The 13,131-nt window shown below is 44.1% G+C and overlaps 1 protein-coding gene across 1 annotated transcript in view; it reads right to left on the reverse strand.

Moving 5' to 3' along the window:
• AGT (angiotensinogen) overlaps positions 1-13,131 on the reverse strand; it is a 102,643-nt gene that overhangs the window by 68,943 nt on the left and 20,569 nt on the right. Inside the window, 2 exon segments of the mRNA XM_040350690.1 lie at positions 4,514-4,769; positions 4,771-5,306. Coding sequence (XP_040206624.1) covers positions 4,514-4,769; positions 4,771-5,292 — 778 coding nt within the window. The 5' untranslated portion in view covers positions 5,293-5,306.

Consider the following 13,131-nt stretch of genomic DNA (forward strand, 5'->3'; position numbering starts at 1 on the left):
AGAATACAATCAACTTTTGAATTGTCCATCTGTATACCTTCTGGGGTAATTTGGTACCCAAGGAAAGAAACACTGGTCTGGTTAAAAACACATTTTTCGAGTTTGACGTAGAGGCAATGTGTTCTGAGTCTGCCTAAAACCCATCTGACATGCTTGGTATGTTCTTCAAAGGTGTCGGAATAAATCAAGATATCGTCGAGATAGATCACAACACAAACGTCTAGTAAATCACGAAAATGTCATTAATAAAGCGTTGGAAGGTTGCAGGTGCATTAGATAAACCAAATGGCATCACTAAGCACTCAAATAAACCGTAACGAGTTTTAAAGGCAGTTTTCCACTCATCGCCTGGACGAATTCTGATCAAATTGTAAGCACCCCTGAGATCTAGCTTTGTGAAAATTTTAGAAGTTTGCAGCCTTTCTATTAGTTCTGGAATTAGTGGCAATGGGTAACGATTTTTTATCGTGATGTTATTCAATGAACGATAATCGATTACAGGTCTGAGAGATCCGTCTTTTTTTTTTACAAAGAACATGGCAGCACTAGCTGGAGAGGTAGAGGGTCTAATGAAACCCTTTCTAAGGTTGTCATCCAGGTATTCCTTGAGATAACCCAGTTCAGGCTGTGATAATGGGTAAATTCTCGCAGTGGGAATGGTAGCCTCTGGGATTAGATCAATAGGACAATCATAAATTCTATGAGGTGGAAGGATCTCAGCTTTGGTTTTGCTGAAAACGTCCAAGAAGTCCATTAAATAAGATGGAACACCATTGAAGTTTACATTATTTACAAGAGAGTTATGTGAGGGATAGCAAGTATGTTTGCAATAAGGAGAATCTAAACAAAGTGAAGTTTTGGACCAATGAAAGGTTGGTTGATGGATGTGCAACCATGGTAACCCTAGAACGACCGGGAATAAGGGGGATGGGATGATGTCAAATACAAGATTCTCCATATGTACATTATCACATGTAACTAATAATGGGGCGGTTTGAGACAGTACTGGACCAAAGGAGGATTCGGATCCGTCAATGAAAGTGACAGACGAGGGATTTTGCTTTAACTCAGAAGGAATTTTATTTAAATTAACAAAACTCAAATCAATAAAATTGCCACAAGCACCAGTGTCGACCATCGCGTCAATGGTGGTCCTATCTTGGTCCCACTGTAAAGTAAGGGTGAGAAAGATGTATTGGTTAATATTTTGACGAGTTTTGGGTTTTGTCAAGTTTAAACTACTAATATTTAAGTTGTTACCTTCAGTTTTACTCCTTAAAATGGGGCAGGTAGAGACCATGTGGTCAGGGGCGGAACAGTAGAGACATAGATTGTTGCTTCTGCGTCTCTGTCTCTCAGCTGGGGTCAGTGGGCCCCTAACTGTACTAACTTCCATAGGAATCTCTTTGGGAGGTGATCTAGACCTCCTGATTGGTGCCGGTTGGTAGTAGTTCGCTCGTTCAGCCTTTCTTTCTCTGATGCGTCTATCAATTGAGAGGGAGAGATGCATGAGATCTTCCAGGGATGCTGGAATCTCCACACGTGCGAGCTCATCCTTGACGGATTCGGATAACCCAATGCGAAACTGATTCCTGAGAGCTATATCTGTCCATAAGGTTTCACGACACCAGCATTTGAACTCTGAAATATAGTCCTCCACTTGTCTCTTACCCTGTCTCAAATTTCTGATGGTATTTTCAGCTGTGAGCTGTTTGTTAGGGTCCTCATAAAGTAAAGACATCTCATCTATGAAAGTATTGAGGGTGCCTAGTAGATCGCCGTGCTCTTCAACATAGGCATCTGCCCAGACTCTGGGTTCCCCTTTAAGGTATGAAATTAAAGTCAGAATTCTGACTCTGTCAGAATAATAAGTCCGTGGGCGTAAATCAAACATTAACCGACATGAATTGATAAATTGACGAAAATTTTTCCTGTCACCAGAAAAGCATTCTGGGGGGCAGACCTTAGGTTCTGGTCGCTCCCTGGCTTGAGCAAAATTCTGATCCCTGAGGGCCTCATTTTCTAAACGGAGATCAGTCAAATTAGCAGTAAGTGTATCCACACGTTGTGACAAGCCCACTAAATGGTTTGTTAGCTCCGCTGGATCCATAATGTTAAAGGTTCCGCTATTATGTAACGTTCCTGTCTTGCTATTTTTATATTTGATTACTTGGATCTCAACTGCGGAGGTTTCTCAGTGTAAACCAAAAGTCACTCTATAGTATGGTTAAGAGTTAATGGTTTATATCATCACAACCTCAGATAGAGCACCAGCATAATCAAGAAAGCCTATTAACTCATAAGCCTTTATAATGCAGTTTAAAGTCACAGTCTATGAACAAGTAGGTATAAGGTTTTGGGTAGCAGTATTACTTAATGTTTCTTACTGAAAGCAGTGCAGATAGAGCCAACACATATATGTATATATATATATATATCTATATATATATATCACGAGCTGAGACCATGCATAAGTATATTCAGGCAGGACTTGGATATTGAGATATGCAATTGATAGACAAGCACAGTTCAGTATAGGCTGGAGATCTTAACAATTTGTGTAGAGATACTTGCGGTACTGCTGGTAGGAACAGAGATGGCTATATTCAGGTCTGCAGAGTGCTGGTACAGATGGGAAGCCTGAGAAGCTGATGGCTGAAGGGTGAGCTGATCCCAATCCTGGATGGTCAGACTGTAGGCAGAGGACTGCAGGGAGCGCTGATCCTGAGCTGGAGGGACAAGAGAGTGTCTCCTGATAGCAGGTTCACAGGGCTTGAGGAGCGGTTCCTGGGTGACGGCAGGGGTCCAACAAAATAGCGGAACACCCTGCCGTCATTGCTGTGTGTTTAAATAGCCCGCACAGCGCGGGAAACGAGGAGTCTTGCTGGGGGCGCGCTTCCGCGTTCCAGCGTGGAACGCAAGCCGCGGCGCACAGGAAGTGACACGCCAGAGTCAGGGAGACGAGCGCAGCTCACAGGATTAGGTAAGGCTGCGCTCGTCCTGTTCAATACAACGCCAGTAACGTTACAGCATCTAGGGCACACCCAAGATCTTTGGTGAGCAGTATCCCCTATGCACAGTTTCTCAGATTGCAGAAAAACTGCAGAGGAAGAAAATTTCTGTTTACAGGCCAATGCCCTGCGTGAGCGCCTTTTTTTCTCAGTTACCCTTGCACGGGCATGGGAAAGTCATTCAATCGGAACTTGTCTCGTACAAGGACTTCACTTCTTTATGGCCCCCCAAAACTAAACGGCCAGACACAGTTTAATTAGTTACCCGGCCCACCATCTTCAATTACACACCATTCTGTCACAGCACTGGCACTGGGGGATACCAGAGGTGGCAAGGGGGTCGCTATCATTCTACAGCGGGAACCCTGTGGATTGAGAGGCTCAATGCCACCATTCCACCGGGCCTCAATGAGGTGTTGTCCTATAGACTATTTCTGTGATGGGATGAAGTGTGGGATAAACTGTGATAAGATATTTGTTTTATTTAACGAACCCTGTCCGTTGGGAATAATGGGCGTCAAGGGCCTATATCAGGCCCTTGAGGTCTCCTACCACCAGTACCTGTCTAACCTTGCCTGTATGCTTGCCCCCCTCCTGATCTGATATTCCCAACATCACGCAACTTGGCATATTTGTTGGGATGTACCAACTCAGGACTGGATTCCCCAAGGCTCTTCCCTTTACCCCTCCTTCTAACTGTAACCCAGCTACCTACTGTACCTCTAGCTTCTGTACCTCCATATCTCCACCCCTTCTACACTAGCCTCCACCAGCACCTGCTGGGCAATGCTCAAACTCCTTTCCAGGTTGTTGATGCTGTGCAGTGTTGCCACCTGATTATCTAGATCCAAGATTTGGGCTTTCAGAAAAACAACTCGCCCACATCTCGCACCGCAGTATTCACCCTCGAACGAATGGCTCTTTAAGGAACCATACATGTAGCAAGATGTGCACTGGCTCGCATCACCAATCCTTGGACATTTTACCCGCAACTCTAATGGGGATATTAAATGGTTACTCTCAGTACTCTACACCAGTGTTTCTCAACTCCAGTCCTCACTCCCACTCCCGCACTGCTCCAGCTGTCAGTAAGTCGAGCTTCGGTCCCCTCACTCCCCGGTGCCCAGGCTCCCAGTCCACAGTGACTTTAGCTGCTTCTCCTGCAGCGTGTAGCATCCTCCTCATAGTGCCTTCCTCACAGCTCCTCCTCTGGTCAGTGACTGAACAGCCAAAATGTCAGTGGAAGGACATCAGATATTTTCTGAGAAATACCAAATATGTGATCTGTTGGTATGAGTATCATAGTCCTTTCTACACAAATAATTTGCTCTAGTATTAAATGTAGCTAGTATGTTGAGGAAGTCATTGGTTATGTGCACTTTAATGGTTTTCTTCATATACATGTATACTGATAAACTATTACAAGATTTTCATTCTTACAGTGTGCTGACCATGCTAACATCCGTCTTAATTATTCTGAACTTGGAAATAGATTTACCTACCTTTGTAATAAACATGGCTAATGTACATAACATTAGATGCTTCATCAAATGATGTCAGTCCAGATTTCATTTTTTTGGGTAGTTGAGTATCCAAAAACTCATTGATTAAATGTACTGCTATTGCTGAATTTGTGAAGTTTACAGCTCTTGTATACAAATGATCAGCAGATGGTCCCAAGTCATGAATAAAGTTTTCAGACAAAGGGACCCCTGGAGAGACAAAAATGCAGACTGTTCTCCACACTGAAATGCTGCCAATTTTTAGAAAAGAGCGCACTGTCAATGGTTTTCAATTTTGACATTATTTTTAAACCATTTACTTGAGAAGTGCAGCTTGTGCTTCCAGATGGATGTTCAAACCCTAGAAGTTTCTGCAAACTGATAGCAGTTTCTCCAGAAGCACCAAGATAAAAGGATACCATTGACCAATAAAAATTTGTTGAGGGTAGAAGGATAGTGTTACTTGTATGTATTCCTTTCAAAGCCTCAAAGGCTCGAAGACCCAAATCATTAATAAGTAAAGTCAGAAAGCTTTCAAGGTAACCAAAACGATGTTTTCCCGGGTACGTTTTGACTTTCCAGATTCTTTCTTCAGATGTGATCTCTGTTTCAATAGATATTGGCAGGAATGTTTTTTCAATTGTGTCATTTTGTGTTTGTATATGTTCACATTCACTTTTGTTGTACGCAAATAGGTTGAACGGATGAACATAGACCCGATTGCATGTTGATAAGACAAGGGACGCAATCAAGCACAGCAGAATATTTTGAAGATACATTGTTAAATGCAGATCTGTAAAAATAAGACAGTAAATGTATTACAAACTATACATTTTATCAAGCAGACATGTTGGCATTTCATTTGCAAATTGGTGTTGCTGAAACTATTTATTTAGGAAACAATTATGTCTTTATTTTTCCTGTGTCCACTTAATGCTACAATGCAAAGTAATTATACTTTAACCCCAAGAATATGTTGACAAATAGCATTCAAAATTCATCTTCAGTACCCAAATTAATACTACAGATTCAGTGTTTATGATTGCAGTATTATGAAATTATCTGCTTAATGTAGCATATCAAGAGATATCATATGTTATGATGACTTAACACCTGGAAGTTTTGCTTCTTTGATGAAATGGACAACTGAAATGTTTCCTTGTGATTTTAACATCTGATACACTAAGCTTTTATACAGAGTGAAAACGTAAAATGTGACAAGATTGTTTTAACATTTTTATCTTCAGTAAGATCAAAGGTTATTATTGCAAATGTAATAAAATTAAAATAGGTTTTGCTGTACAAAGAATCCACGCACATTAACATTTTTAGAATCACCTTTTGCAGCAATAATAACTTTGAAGGCAATATTATAAAGCAGTGAATCTTGCATTCAGCAAACATTCACTGTAGGTGAATCAATCTTCCAGATGCATGAATTTTAAATGAAGTTAACTGATTTATCACCAGTGAGGTTTCTTGTTTTTTTTAAAGAAAATAACACTCATTGTTTTATAAATATAGCCCTAAGTGTTGTGCCCGTCAGTCCAGGTAGCAGGATTTGGATATACACTAATTTTAAAGGGGTGTGCAATGATAGCTGTTCAATCTGTAGCGTTTGTGTGGGCAGGTGAAGGTAAGCTCCATGAAGGTATACTTTGTCATTAGACATGGTGTGTGCTGTAAGTGTCTATCTTTTCATGGTGGGAGGGGAAAGATGCTTGTGGGGAAGGGGCATGGTATGTATTTTTTTTTTTAATCAAGAAAAATGTTTTTATTGTGCAAAAATAAAAGAAATTCAGATACAGAGATATAAATCAGCATACATGAGAAATGCACAGAATATCGTCCACTGAAAGACAAGGTGGCTTACGCATGTCAGCACTGAGGCACAAGGAAAGATACCAAAACCATACATTGTCAATAACTAAAGTAACACAGGGTCAGGTAGGCAAAAAGACGCCTTGCCCTCCACTAGACCAAACACTAGGCCAACGGGCCACATTGAAATTCTGCACTTCACAGTCTGCCCAGACATTCAGAACCACCACCCACCAATAATGTAATCTCACGTGTCCACAGTATAATGCCCATAGTGTAAGACTTGCCATGCACAAACAGGTACTAACACCCCTGAGGGAGAATAACCCTACATCTGTAACAACCGAGTCATGACCAGTCTCGGAGGGTGCTAATCCAGGCGTCTCCAACCAGGGCTGCCAGATGGGAGGTAAATTTTTTGGATGCATTTTCTATGCTGATATGTATAGTGCTCCCTTACAATAATGAGGTTTACCTGATCGACCCATTGTTTTTTAGTCAGGACATGCGGAGGAAAACCAGAGTCTAGCTATCTGTTCCTTGCTAGATATAAAAGCCTAATCACTGCGATATTAACCAGTGGAGGATATACCTCTTCGTCAAAAGCGCCTAGTATGCATACCTTGGGGTCCAACGGGACCCTAACCTGGAACACCGAGGAAATAACCTCAGTGACACTCCTCCAGAACCGATGCAATTTGGGACAGCGCCACATTAGGTGAATAAGCGATCCTTCTCCCACAGTGTTTGGGGCACAGAGAGGAATCCCTCCTTCCCCAACGGAACAGTTGAATGGGTGTGCGGTAGACCCTGTGCAACAGAAACAGGTGAGACAATCTATGGGATGTGAAACTGAGGTCAAAGGGCCTGCTTGCAAACAGGAGTCCCATGTCTCCCCGTCAATGTCCCCCAGGTCCTCCGCCCAGCCTCTCCTACATGGTAAAGTCGCTGAGTTCTGTATAGACGACAGAAGGGAGTATACCTGGGATATCATTCCTTTTTTATCTTTGCCAGTAGATATATCTATGATCAGCCTATGACTAGATAATTGGAGGACAGAAATCCGACCTTGGGCCTGAAGGGCATGCCTGAGTTGCAGATATCTGTAGAATTGCTGTCTAGGTAGATCAAACTCATTTTGTAAGTCTTGAAACGATTTAAGTACATTGTTATGGTAAATCTGGGCAATATTTTGAATCCCCGCCAATTTCCAAGATTGGAAGCCGTCAAGTTTGAAGACCTCCGTCAAATTCAGGTTGTCCCACAAAGGAGTGTCCACTAAAAATCCCGAGACGCCCAAAGTTGACTTGACCGTAGTCCACAGTTTTCCTAAGAGGACCACAGTGGGCGCCGCCCGTGGCAGATGCGGAAACCCCGCCGCCAGACACGCCAAAACCGACGCATCCCCCGATCCCACTCGGAGCAGCTTGTCAACGGAGTCACCGTCGTTAACTCGCCCCATACCACACAGATGCTGTAATTGGGAGGCAAAAAAATAAAATTTAGGATTGGGGACCGCTGCTCCCCCTGGTCTTTGTCATATTGCAATGTAGAGTCGAATGCGGGCAACCTTCTTTTTTCCCAAATCAATGATCGAAACAGGGAGTCTATCCCGGGTGAACCAGCGACGAGGTATCCACTGAGGAGAGTATGCATAATATATAAAGTTGGGGGCCCCACACCATCTTAATTAAATTTATTCGTCCTATCACTGACAACGGGAGTTTACACCAGGTATTACACGTCGATTGTAAGCGTTTGAAAAGGGGTAAGAGGTTCTCCTCCAAATATTTCTGTGGGTTGACTGACACCTGAACCCCCAGGTATTTGAAGGAAGTAACCACCTGTAAGGACCCTGCCGCCTCTGGTAAAGAGTCAATCGGGCCATCAACGGGTAACAGAACGGATTTGCTCAATTAATTGAAAAACTGACAAGGAGCCAAAAGCGTTGGATCAGCTCCATAGCCGCTGTGAGGGATGTATCCACATCTCCCAGATACAACAAGGTATCATCTGCGTAAAGTGAAATCTTCTCTATACAGTCGCCTCTCTGGAATCCGGCTATCGAGGGGGAGGACCTAATTAGTGCCGCCAACGGTTCAAGGGCCATGGCAAAAAGCAGGGGTGACAAGGGACACCCCTGCCTCGTGCCTCTATACAAAGGAAAGGGGTCCGTGAGGTCCCCATTCACTCGAAGCTGACCGTGGGGGCAGCATACAGTAGGCGTACCCATTGCCACAAAGTTGTCACCCAATCCAAAACGACACAGGACCTCCCATAAATAAGGCCATTCGACGCTGTCAAAGGCCTTGGCCGCGTCTAAAGAAAGTATTGCTCTCTGGCCTTCTTTATCGGCGGGTATCTGTAGATTAAGAAAAAGACGCCTAATGTTAATGGCCGTGGATCGGGAAGGGATGAAACCTGACTGATCTGTGTGTATGAGCTTATTTATGACCTTGGCTAATCTGGTGGCCAATACTCTGGCTAATAATTTAACGTCAGTCGTCAATAATGATATAGGTCTATAAGAATCAGCACTCTTACCCGGTTTCAGTAATAATACTAATATGGCTTCATTCATAGATTGGGGCAGTGAGGATTGTCTCCTTTCCCAGTGGATGCCTATTAGAAGGGCGAAACGCAGCGTAGGTTGGAGTCTATATTTTTGCAAAAGACATTGCCATGTTTTAGCTTGCTGTGTTACCGGAGCTAATTTGATTTTAAAGATACCGCTTTTTGTTTCTGTGTAAACTAATGCTTCACAAGTATCAAAACTGTGTTGTTTCTACTCAGAACTTTTTTATTAAAGGAGTGTTTTGCTACTAAGTATTACACTATGAAGTCTTCTTTTTCTTTTTTCATTTTGTTGCTAATTGTTTCCTAAACACCCGGGGAGAGCTGTATATGCTAATCATCCCACTGCTGAAGAGTTGATCATCTCACTGCCGAGGAGTGAATTACAAGTACTGCTACACCTGAAGCTCAGAACGCCAGATCCTGTCGGCTTGCATGAACTACAGCTCCAGGTCGGGGATGACATGCCTATGAAATCGTCTCTCTGGTAAGAGCTCATTTATCTTGCATCTTCCATTGTATTACCCATACTGCATGGATGTAGAATTTTTCCTATACTGAAGCAAGCTGATCGTTGGTGTCAGAAATTAGGAATTTTCTTTCCCCCCTTTTTTTTGGACTATATGTGATTTTATGCACCTAATCTCAACATTTTATGTTTTTTGGACTATTTATATTTCATGTTTGTGGGTTGCGCATTATTACTATATTAACACATCTTTGCTTGCTGAATATTCCAGCAAATTCCACTATTGCAGCACCAAATTGAAAACTTTTTTCATCTCAAACTCTCCTTTCACCTATTGAATTCTATTGGAGTCCTTTGGTATCCCAATTAGAACCCAATTTTTTGTTTAACACCCCACCCACTTATTTGTCAACACTTTTTTTCATTTATTTTTTAATATCTGCTACCAATAAGGAGAAGCGCAAATCTACCTTGCTTTACAGATAGCAGAATATCCCTTTGATGAACCAAGTCCGTGCAACTGGGCATAACCTGTTGAAGGCAAAAGTTAGGCAGACTGTAAGTACGCCGTCCAACAGGACGCATTTTTAAACTCAAAAAAGTCAAAATTAAGAAAAAAAATCAACAAACTGAAGAAGAAACCACCCCGTCCACGAGGGACCCATTGTCAGGGGGCTAAGTTCACTAGCCAGCTCAAAGGCCTCCACGATCAGCAGACCTTTAGTCAGGGTAACTCAAAACGTAGTCAAACAGTGTAGGCACTTCCCATGGAAATAGTCCTCCGCCTTGTTAGGAGATTGAAATAGAACAGTGCTTCGTCCCCGCTGTCAGAAAGCGCAATTAGCAAAAACAGACCCGATAGGGGACAGTCAATCATTTCTGCGTCTTCTCCCCAAATCTTCCCGCAAGGAGCGTTCCTCCCTATCCATCCACTGCATGGCTTGAGCAGGTCTCTCAAAGAAGTGTACTTCATTTCTGGCTACCACTCGCAGCCGGGCAGGATAAAAAATGGCATATTGCAATTCCGGGAAGCGCAACCGCTTCTTAACCTCATTAAAATTGGGCACGCTGTTTTTGCACCTCTGCAGAAAAATCTGGGAACAGGGAAATCTTGGAGTTGTCCATCACTAGAACATCTCCCAAAGTGCGCGCCTTAGACAGAATGACATCTCTATCCCTGCAATGTAAGAGTTTGAACAGGAAGGCCCTGGGGGGATTCCCCAGGGGGTAGAGGCCTCAAAGGGACACGATGCGCGCGTTCCACAGCAAACATATTTGAGAATGATTCCTTGCCAAACTTTTCTGTCAGGCCATTGTTCTATGAATGTCACTGGATTTTTCCCCTCCATCCTCTCAGGGATCCCAATAGCTCTAACATTATTGCGGCGCATTCTGTTCTCGAGTTCATCAATTTTTGCCGCGTGCTTGGCGACCAATAATTGCTGGGCATGAGCCTCCCTTTGCATGGGGGCTAAGTCATCCTCCAGTACACTCACACGTCCCTCCACATCAGTAGTGCGGTCTCGCAGTTTTTGCATGTCTTGGCGCAGAATGACATTTCTGCCTTACCCCTTTAAGCTCAGCTGCCATATGTGTCACCGAGGAATTACACGCTGTTATTGCGGTGAATATGTCTCTGAGCGTGGGCTCGGGCTCGTCCGAGCCCGAGGCCTCCACAGTGCCTTGCACGTGGGACCCCGGTGAGATACTCACTGCGTTCCATGGCAGCACCGGAGCAGACGGATCCTCCAGGGGTACTGTGTCGTCGGCATCCGACTGGGAGCCACTGCGATTGTCCTCGGCATCCCCGGGGACCTCCAGCAGCTCCCGGGTACTGATCGGGGAGAACAACTTCTGGGCAGCCGCCCTGTACTTCTCCTTTGCTAACTGCGCGGCGCCGCCATCTTGGCTCGCGTGGTCCGGAGCCGCGCGGCCTGCAGGAATTCGCCGAGACATCGTTCCAGGGCCGATTTGAGGTCGCCAAGGGTGCTCGGATCAGCCGGGGGGAGCCGAGTATGTTGCGGAATCAAAGGTAAGCCTCTGGGGGCCAGTTAGAAGGATAATCGGACGGATTCTCGGCGGAGCTCCTAGGACGTGCGACCTTCTACATCCCCAGCCAAGCCACGCCCCCCATGGTATGTATTTTAGTACTGGTAGTGTAAATGTTGTGTGATCATCAGGGACGATGTGTGCAAGTGGCTTTCAATTTTTGGTAGAGTTTGAAGTTGCCTTCAGTCCAGGGCATGTTGCCAGTTTCATTCTGGATCGGATTGCAGATTGGGGTTAGTGGTCAGTATTTGTAACAGGTAAGATGGCATAAGTGAAGGATGGAATAGAGTTACCAATAAGACTGGGGAACAGGTTACATGTTGTAGTTTGTCAGAGACAAGAGAGTGCAGATAATCATCACTGGGAGTACTAATGGTGTTATTCAGTACAGGGTGCATACAGGTAGCCATCAGTCCAGGGAGTAGGGGATGCAGGCAGATGTTTTTATGTCTGGAGGGTGTAAGTAGGTATCTTAAATTCTTCAGGATCAAGGGTCACAGGTACTGTAGGTGTCTTTACACTAGACAGAAACGCAAAAACAGTGTTCTCCGTATAACTTTTAAGCTGGACTCACTGCTGTGAGCAGCGGCCGCAGCATGTGTGAACCTAGCCTTAACCTCCAAGGCGGTATGATTCCTTATTATACAAAAGTACATGTAGGGCACTGGGCAGACCACTGGGGACAAAGGGTGTGTGTATTTTTTACATACAGTACTGTAATCTGTAAGATTACAGTATACTGTATGTAATGTGTTTATTTACTTTTTTGAATTTGGCGCCGTTCTCCGCCCCCGTGCGTCGTACGTCATAGGGAACGGAGATCGGTGGCACACAGGGACTGTGTGAATCGAGCGAGGACGCCGCTCGCTACACAGCGGGAGGCATCGCAGGATCCTGGGACAAGGTAAGTAACTTTGCCTGTGGCTGCTACGAGGCGATCCCGAATACGCCCAGGGGGGGTTAAACCATGTGATCTGCCCATAATGCCCAATTATACCTATCTCAGAAATCATCAGTGGTACATTTTGATATAGAGTGGCAAAACACTCTTAGCAGCAGTATTTGCACCTGACATAGATACAGTACAGACCAAAAGTTTGGACACACCTTCTCATTCAAAGAGTTTTCTTTATTTTCATGACTATGAAAATTGTAGATTCACACTGAAGGCATCAAAACTATGAATTAACACATGTGGAATTATACATAACAAAAAAGTGTGAAACAACTGAAAATATATTTAATATTCTAGGTTCTTCAAAGTAGCCACATTTTGCTTTGATTACTGCTTTGCACACTCTTGGCATTCTCTTGATGAGCTTCAAGAGGTAGCACCCCATCACTCTCCTTCTTGGTCAGATAGCCTTTACACAGCCTGGAGGCAGGGCCAGATTAAGAACATCATGGGCCTGGTGCTGAGGATTTTGGTGGGGCCTTTTATAAATAATAAATAAATGCGTGGGAATGACATGAACGCAGCCCGGCCAAGGCAAGTGACCAATGGCACAGAACCCAGAAGGAAGACCGGGTGAAGATGTAAGCGCCGGGGCCCCGCCTGATTCATCACAGCGCAGCACTGGAGGGCTCAGTCTGAAAATTTAAGTGTACACTAATGTGCTAATATGCTGTGCATACTTGTACGTTGTGGCTTACCTAACCCCAGGGCCACTAAAAAGTAGTAATGTCAGGAAAGTTACTACCGCTT

This window comes from Rana temporaria, chromosome 4 (assembly GCF_905171775.1).
Source record: "Rana temporaria chromosome 4, aRanTem1.1, whole genome shotgun sequence".
Lineage (NCBI taxonomy): Eukaryota > Metazoa > Chordata > Amphibia > Anura > Ranidae > Rana > Rana temporaria.